Source organism: Chiloscyllium plagiosum, chromosome 22 (assembly GCF_004010195.1).
Source record: "Chiloscyllium plagiosum isolate BGI_BamShark_2017 chromosome 22, ASM401019v2, whole genome shotgun sequence".
Classification (NCBI taxonomy): domain Eukaryota; kingdom Metazoa; phylum Chordata; class Chondrichthyes; order Orectolobiformes; family Hemiscylliidae; genus Chiloscyllium; species Chiloscyllium plagiosum.
Window position 1 is genome coordinate 30,982,901 of NC_057731.1, and position 9,187 is coordinate 30,992,087.

The 9,187-nt window shown below is 43.8% G+C and overlaps 1 protein-coding gene across 1 annotated transcript in view; it reads left to right on the forward strand.

The window, feature by feature from the left end:
* Positions 1-9,187, forward strand: part of LOC122561394 (deleted in malignant brain tumors 1 protein-like) — a 61,092-nt gene that overhangs the window by 36,969 nt on the left and 14,936 nt on the right. The window contains exons 9-10 of the mRNA XM_043713158.1: positions 4,441-4,588; positions 8,454-8,662. Of these exons, the coding sequence (XP_043569093.1) occupies positions 4,441-4,588; positions 8,454-8,662 (357 nt within the window). The remainder of the gene's footprint in view (positions 1-4,440; positions 4,589-8,453; positions 8,663-9,187) is intronic.

Genomic DNA, 9,187 nt, shown 5'->3' on the forward strand with positions numbered 1-9,187 from the left:
TGCTAGTTGAGGATTCTCTCAAGGTAAACATGCAGGTTGAGTCTGTGATTAAGAAAGCGAATGCAATGTTGTCAATTATCTCGAGGGTTGGAATATAAAAGCACTGTTGTGCTACTGAGACTTTATAAAGCTCTGGCTAGGCCCCATTTGGAGTACTGTGTCCAGTTTTGGACTCCACACCTCAGGAGGGACATACTGGCACTGGAGCGTGTCCAGCGGAGATTCACACGGATGATCCCTGGAATGGTAGGTCTAACATATGAGGAACGGCTGAGGATCCTGGGATTGTATTCATTGGAGTTTAGAAGGTTAAATGGAGATCTAATAGAAACTTACAAGATAATACATGGCTTGGAAAGGGTGGACGCTAAGAAATTGTTTCCATTAGGCGAGAAGACTAGGATCCTTGGGCACAGTCTTAGAATTAGAGGGGGTAAATTCAGAACAGAAATGCGGAGACATTTCTTCAGCCAGAGAGTGGTAGGCCTGTGGAATTCATTGCCGCGGAGTGCAGTGGAGGCCGGGACGCTAAATGGTTTCAAGGCCGAGATTGATAAATTCTTGATGTCACAAGGAATTAAGGGCTACGGGGAGAATGCGGGTAAGTGGAGTTGAAATGCCCATTAGCCATGATTAAATGGCGGAGTGGACTCGATGGGCCGAATGGCATTACTTCCACTCCTATGTCTTATGATCTTATGGTCTTAGTGGCATCATCTGTAAACTTTGATGATGTTCTATTTGTTTCTAAGTCCAAATCGATAATATATTATTATCCTTACGAAGCAAAATTTTCAATCATTCTCCAATCTGACCAACTACTCTGTGTATCTGCACTCCAGTTTCCAGATTTTGGTCACTTTAGTTTCCATTCAGTTAATTGACATATGACACCATGTGACCCAAATATTCTGACTTGTGGAAAAAGCAAGAGAACAGCAGGGCTTATAGAACAGCAGAACATTATATGAGTCTCACTGTTGATCTCTGTGAAGTCTGAACAGGCAATGCCAACCACTATTGCCTGTAGTTGGGTAGTTTTCTGCCACCCTCCTATATTTTGTCTGGGCCTACAAGGACCACTTGGTTTATACTGGTAGAGGAAGGCCTCACATGAGTCTAACATAAAGAGACTCTTATCTTGGTAAGACAATATGACTGAAATGAGAGGTAGTCTGTTGAATGAAACAATCAGGTATGTGTTACATAAGGTAGACTTTGTAATGAAGACGAGTGGAAGATCCATTAAGGTGGGTCTGTCCCCTTGAAGATCCTAAGATATTCTGCCTTTCCCCATTATATTTTCCAGCAATCTGAGTAATCTTCATATTAAAAACTAAATCTAAATAGTTTCACATTTTGAGTTTCCCTATTTGTCTATGGTCTGCAGATCCCAATTGGCCACATTAGCTATTTTTCTACCCACATTATGAAAAATGTACAATGTTATAGTTTACACAGGACACGAAGTGACCTTGTTTGTTGTAATCTGCACCTTATAACATTCTCTTTTTTGTGATATGTGATACGTATCTGCCCAACGTAGCCAACCCTGGTCAATTCTACCCTCAAAATTTGCTGTAGATTTGATGCTGGGCTTTTACCTTTAGCCTGTAGTCCTACCTGATGGAGTGGTGCTTGTGTCACCTTTCATAACATAAAAATTATGAAAGGTAATGTGCTACTGAAAGATTCAATAGGTTTTTATCACACCTCCTGGTATCTACATATCCACATTCCAATCAGAGACATTTCTGTTTTGGGCTTAGGCTAAGAATAGAATAGAATAGCCTTTATTGTCACGTGCACTCGAAGGAGTGCAGTGAAAAGTTTGTAATGTCGCCTCCTGATGCCACCTTAGGTACAGAGTACCTTAGTACAGATATTTCAAGTGTTGTCACAGAATTGAAATATATAAAAAATGATTAACATTGGGATACAGAGCTTTAAAAGTCCAAAATGATAATCGAAAGTAACTAAAAGTCCTCAAGTTCGAGTCTCAACATGAGTCTGTGCCCACTGGGGGCTTCAGAACATGAGGTTATAATCCCTCCACGCGCTGACCTCTGTCCAGAGCAGACCATACACACTCAGCTCCCAATCTAGGACTCAGGCTGCGATTCAGCTCATACTCTCTCTGATCCTGCTCAGGGACATGTCCCACATTTCGGCCTGTGCTCTCTCTGATCCTGCTCAGGGACGCGGTCTGTGATTTGGCCCGTGCTCTCTCTGATCCTACTCTGGGACTCGGCCCATGATTCGGCCTATGCTCTTCTGATCCCATTCCAGGATACGGTCTGCGATTCGGCCCATGCTCTCCCTGATCCTATTCCAGGACCTGGCCCGTGATTCAGCTTGTGCTCTTCTGATCCCTGTCCAAGATCCGGCCTGCGATTCAGCCCATACTCTCCCTGATCCTGCTCTGGGATGGCCCTTGATTCGGCCCATGCTACCTCTGATCCTGCTCCAGGACATAGTCTGTGATTCAGGCCATGATCTCCCAGTTCCTGCTCTGGGACACAGTCTGTGATTCAGCCCGTGCTCTCCTTGATCCTGCTCTGGGACTCGGCCCGTGATTCAGCCCGTGCTCTCCCAGTTCCTGCTCCAGGATCCAGCCTGTGATTTGGCCCGTGCTCTCCTTGATCCTGCTACGCAATCCTGCCTGAAATTCGACCCGTGCTTTCCCATATCCTGCTCTGGGACTCGGCTTGTGATTCGGCCCGTGCTATCTCTGATCCTGCTCCAGGACACAGTCTGCGATTCGGTCCGTGTTATCTCTAATCCTGCTCTGGGACTCCACCTGTGATTCAGCCCATGCTCTCCCTGATCCTGCTCCGGGACTCGGCCTGTGATTCGGCCCGTGCTTTCTCTGATCCTGCTCTGGGCCTCGGCCTGTGATTCGGCCTATGTTCTCTCTGATCCTGCTCCAGTACATGGTCCGTGATTCAGAATGTGCTTTCTCTAATCCTGCACCAGGACTCCGCCCGTGATTCAGCCCATGCTCTCTCTGATCCTGCACCGGGACACAGCCCATGATTCGGCCCATGTTAGCTCTATCCTGCTCCAGGACATGGTCCGCAATTGGGAACATGCTCTCTCTGATCCTGCTCAGTGACACGTTTCACATTTCGGCCAATGCTTTCTCTAATCCTGCACTGGGACTCCGCTTGCGATTCAGCCTATGCTCTCACTGATCCTGCTCCGGGACACAGCCCGTGATTCGGCCCATGATTTGTTCTGATCCTGCTCCAGGACCCTGCCTGCGATTCGGCTCCTGCTTGTTCTGACCCTGCTCTGATACTCGACCTGCATGCTGTGCACCTGCCTGGGCTCCTGTAAACTGACACATTGGAGGAAAGGTTCTACATTCTGCAAAAATGAGGACTCAGCAGGATGATGACAGAGATCCTTAGACCATCAGGTCACATGCTATGATACGGTGATGATCAGATGAGGCATGTCCCTGAAATGTATATTGGATACAAACTGTGACACATAACTTTGCATGGGCACACATTATATTTCTTTCCTGAAACTAGCGGTTTAAAATGCAATGTGTGTTACTATTGCTACTTTAACTAAATGGCCTATCTTTGTGTGTGAGCCTGAACACTAAGTGTTGGTCAGCTGCTCAACACACCAAATGACATGAAGTACAGTTTCAACATCATTAAACAATGATGAATTGACAATTGTAAATGTTGTACAATTCTACTTGGTTCATATGTCAGCAACTTCATCAATATTGCAATTGATAATGAGAAAACGGATTTGAATAATGGAAGCAAAAAGAAAACCATGGGGAATGAATGAGGAAGCAAAACAAATGAGAAGAATGGATGAGCATGCATCTGCAATGTTCATATTTGACACATTTTATCAAATTTGCATTTTTTTAAATTGAAATCTAACTCATTTTCTACTGTAAACAACCTCTCTTGACCAGTATAAAATCAATCCCATTTTTGTTTAAGTTTGGCCAAGATACAAATAGAAAAATTTAAGTTCTTCAGTAACTTGATATCTCAATGGAACATTCCCACTCAGATGTGATTCCTCAGCAAAGGAAAAACCTGCCAATACTGGAGGGGCATGACTTGTTGATGCTGGTCCCCAAATATTAGCCTGTCTGATTATTGCTCCATAAAATCTAATAAATCATTCAGCAATTCTAGACAGCAGATGAAAGCCAATGAGGATTTCACATTCTGATCTCCATCTAATGACCCTGCTGGCACTGCTGAAGTGCAGACTTTGCTGCAATGTTCTATTTCTCAAGCCCCTCTGTCAAATATCAGCTAGTCAGGTGAGGTGTGTTCCTCATCAAATTGTACAAGAATGAAGGGGGCAAATACTTCTGAAGAGTGGAGACAGAAATATGACGACTGTAATACTGACTGTTTTATGCTACTCATTTACCCATATCATCATTGTTCCCAGGTGCACAATGTGGAGGAAACCTTGGCCATGGTAATGGATCTTTTGCCAGCCCCAATTATCCACGAAACTATCCAAACAATGCAAAATGTACCTGGTATATATTCATGGATTCCAATGAAAGAATAAGGTTGGGTTTTGGTGAGATTCAGTAAGTAACAGTGTTTGCGCTTATTGTAAGAGTGCATATGTCAGATATCAGCTTTATAAGTGATAATAACTAATAAAGTATTTCTAACAAATTCATTTAAGAGGCATCATTGTTCCAGGTGAGTAATATGCAACTGATATCTGTCACACACGATAGGTGTTATATCAATGAAACATAACGTCATAGTGATCTGTCTTATGTAAACTTGTCAGAAGGAAAAAGAAACTTGAGTGCTCCTTCTGATCAGTTCCACTCCAACCAGCTTCTCGCTGTAACACAGAATCACAGAAGAGTCACTGGGAGAATCACTGAATAAAGTCAGATTATAGCCTTTGCCTGTGTTTGTGATGGAGGCAGCATGTGATCTTGTGTTACTTGCTCAATATAATAGTAGTGTTACACAGCTTAGAACTTAACACATATCTTACCATAGGGTCTCATTCATGGGAAAAATATCCTATTTACATCTGTACTATTTAAACTTCTGCATCAAGGGTCAGTGCAACTATTAGAATTAGAAGAAGATTTGATCAGGAGAAATAGGAAAAAAGACAGTGCTGGTAGAGTACAGTCCAAGATTTTCTGGTACAGGATGAGTGGTCCCAGTGCAGGAGGTGGATATAAAGAGTGAGGTCTTCTTCCTACAGAGTCTGGAGGTCCCCTAGACAGGCACTAAGAAGGCAGTGAGAGCAGAGAGCCACTGCTGTCAATTCCAGGCATTGTACTCCAGTGGATGTGCAGCCACATTACCTCAAATGAATGGTCAAGGTTATTGAATTAAATGTCAAGTCCTTACAAATGAACCAGCAGCCTCAATGCAGGTGACCTATTCTATTCTGTATTAAGTAGTAAGTAGTATTCACCAACTCACCACACCTTCACACAATGAGAACTGCTACAATCGCTCATATTCACATCTCTTACCTAACACCGTGGGACTGCCAGCTACTCTTCAATAACAGCTGCCTTACCACCTAACAACCTCCCCTTTCTATTGCAGGACATAGGCCATAACTAATCTATATTGATGTTTATTCTCCAATATTCTTTCTTTCCATCCACCTTGCCTCAGCCTTTCAGTCTATATATCTATTCCATTTTGTCCCTTGAAGTCATCTGCTTTTCCTCTGAAAGTAGCTGAGCTGTGTGCTTCGACCTGCTCCTGCAATAATGTGTTCCACCACTGAACAAAGTTTCTTCTTTTCTCTTTATTGGCTTTGTTGGTAACCTGCTTACATTTTGAGTTGCATTTTTTGGTTCATCTCAAATTTATGTTGCCCAAACTAGTCCTGATTTAAAAGATCTCTATCACATTATTCTGGATTTGTATTCTAAAGGAAACAATCCCTAATCTGTTGAATCATTGCTGATAGTAATGGTGATTGACAAGAACATTACTATGAACAGTCAGTTTTGCACTTTTTCTAGTGATTCTATTAATATTTCAGAATATAAGAACAGAATTGTACTCAGTGTTTTATTGTGGCCTCAATATGGCCTGATGGTTCTGAGTTTCTGAATTAGAATCATTGGACTTGAAACATTAATTCTATTTCTCTCTCAATAGATGCTGCCAGACCTGCTGAGTTTCTATAGCATTGGCTATTGAAGCCTTGGTCAGTGAAAAGACTGAAACAATAGAAGATGACTCTTTGTTTTGATCTGTTCTAGTTTCTCATATCCCACTTACCTCATATCACACATTATACTCTCATCCCCAAACAGCAAAAGGCGAGATTGTGAATCTTCACTATCAGTTGTGAAACAATTATGCTTACCAAAGGGCCATATTCAGATTGTGATAGATGTGCACTGATTGCCTGCTGGGTATGTGGAAAATCAGATTTATGGAGTCAGAAATGGAGCAAAGACAACATGGTTGCTTCAAATAATAAGCTGCACGTAAAAGGCAGAGCAGCATAGAGGATGACAGAGCCATTGACACATCAATGTCATTGGCTCAGATGGGTTGTGAGGTGAATATGGAGTAACAACCCTGGCAGCATAGGGAGGTCACCTGACCCCAAGGAGGACAGTAAATGGTAATGTGGACACAGCTCTGGAAAATTTGAGTCCAGTGATGGAGGAGAACTATTCTTCGCAGGTAAGACAGTCTCATGTGACTATGTTCAATGACTAGGAGAAAGTGAGGACTGCAGATGCTGGAGATCAGAGTCGAGAGTGTGGTGCTGGAAAAGCACAGCAGATCAGGCGGCATCCGATGAGTAGGAGAATTGACTTTTTGGGCATAAGCGCCTGTAAAAACACTATCCTTTATTCCCAATTCCTTCGCCTCTGCTGCATCTGTTCCCAGAATGACCAATGTCACCTTAGAAAATCCCAGGTTGCCTCCTTCTTCAAAGATCACAATTTTCTCTCCCACATGGTCGACGATGCCCTCCAGCGTATCTCCTCTACTTCCCACACTATGGCCTTGAACCCCACCCCTCCCAACGCAACAAGGATAGAACCCACCTGGTCCTCACCTTCCACCCCCCCAACTTCCGTATACATTTCATCTTACTCCGTCACTTCTGCCACCTACAAACAGTTTCCACCACCGGAGATATATTTCCTTCCCCATTCCTATCAGCATTCCGGAGAGACCATTCTCTCCGCAACCCCTTCATCAGATCCACGCCTCCCCCCACCAGCCCACACCCCACTCCCAGCACCTACCCCTGCCACCGCAGGAAATACAAAACCTACGCCTCAACCACTCCCCTCACCTCCATACAAGGTCCCAAAGGATCCTTCCACATCTAACAGAAATTTACCTATACCTCCACCAATGTCATCTACAGTATCTGTTGCACCCAATGGTCTCCGCTACATCGGGGAGATAGGACGCCAACTTGCGGATCATTTCAGAGGACATCTCTGGGACACCCGCACCAACCAACCCCCACCACCTTGTGGCAGAATACTTCAACTCCCGGTCCCACTCCACCAAGGATATGCAGGTCCTGGGCCTCCTCTGTCGTCAAACACTTACCACCCGAAGCCTGGAGGAAGAACGCCTCATATTCCACCTGCAACCACATGGGATCAATATGGATTTCAACAGTTTCCTCATTTCCCCCCTCCCCACATTATCCCAGTCCCAAGCCTCCACCTTGGCACCGCCCTCTTGACCTGTTCATCACCTTTCCCATCTATCCGCTTCACTCTCCTCTCTGACCTTTCATCTTCTTCCCCACCTTCAGCTACCTATTGCATTCCCAGCTACTTTCTCATCAGCCTCAACTCCTTCCCATTTATCTGTCAGACTTCTTCCCCAGCACACAAGCCTCATTCCTAATGATGGACTTATGTCCGAAACGTTGATTCTCCTGCTCCTTGAATGCTGCCTGTCCTGCTGTGCTTTTCCAGCAACACACTCTCGACTATGTTCAATGACTGCCCACCGTAGTAACCAAATTGCCAAAATAAATCTTAGGATCTATCAAACTAGGTTTCCCCCTGAAATCTGATGTATTCAGTATTACCATAAACTGGGATTATAACAACATGAAGTTCTTATGCCTGTTATCTTAAAATTTGATACCTTTTGCTGCTAATCCTTCTGGGGATAACTTCTCATCATTTAACCTTACAAAACCATTCACGATTTTGAGCACCGCCATTAAGTAGTATCCTACATCACCCTTTTTTAAGGAGAACAAGCCCAACTTCTCTTGATTTTGTCCCAGATGTACAAATATTAAAGCAAATTACATGCAATTTGTGCAAAGAATAGAGTCAGATTACTGAATGGCTAAACCTTGTTCAATGTTTGGTTATTTTTTAAATAGATATCCTAATTATGGTGAATGGATTATGCTTTTTTTAATAGTATAAATTGTAAAAACTATTCTCTCTGCAGGCTGGAAACCTCACCCCATTGTTCAAATGATTATGTTGCAATATATGACGGACCTTCAACAAATTCTCCTGTACTTGCCACAATATGTACTGGTTCAAGCCATGTATTTATATCCTCATCCAACACCATGACTATCTATTTCGAATCTGATTCCCGTGATACGGGTCCTGGCTTTACTGCACATTACTACAAAATACCTCAAATTGAAAGTAAGTGTTAAAATACCTCTGTTGATTGGAATCATTTCGGTTAAAATGATAGAAAAATGATTCAACATGCGTGACTACTTTGAAGGAGTCACTAAGAATTTGCTAAGGTCCCCAATTCAGCATGCTTCGCATTATGGTGCACCTCCCCCCTCACCTCCCTCCAAGGCCCCAAAGGAAACTTCCATATCCGCCACAGATTCACCTGCACCTCCACACACATCATCTATTGCATCCTCTGCACCCGATGTGGCCTCCTCTATATTGGGGAGACAGGCCGGCTACTTGCGGAGCGTTTCAGAGAACACCTCTAGGACACCCGGACCAACCAACCCAACCACCCTGTAGCACAACATTTCAATCCCCCCTCCCACTCCACCAAGGATATGCAGGCCTTTGGACTCCTCCATCGTCAGACCACAACAAAACGACGATTGGAGGAAGAACGCCTCATCTTCCACCTAGGAACCCTCCAACCACAAGGGATGAACTCGGATTTCACCAATTTCCTCATTTCCCCTCCCCCCA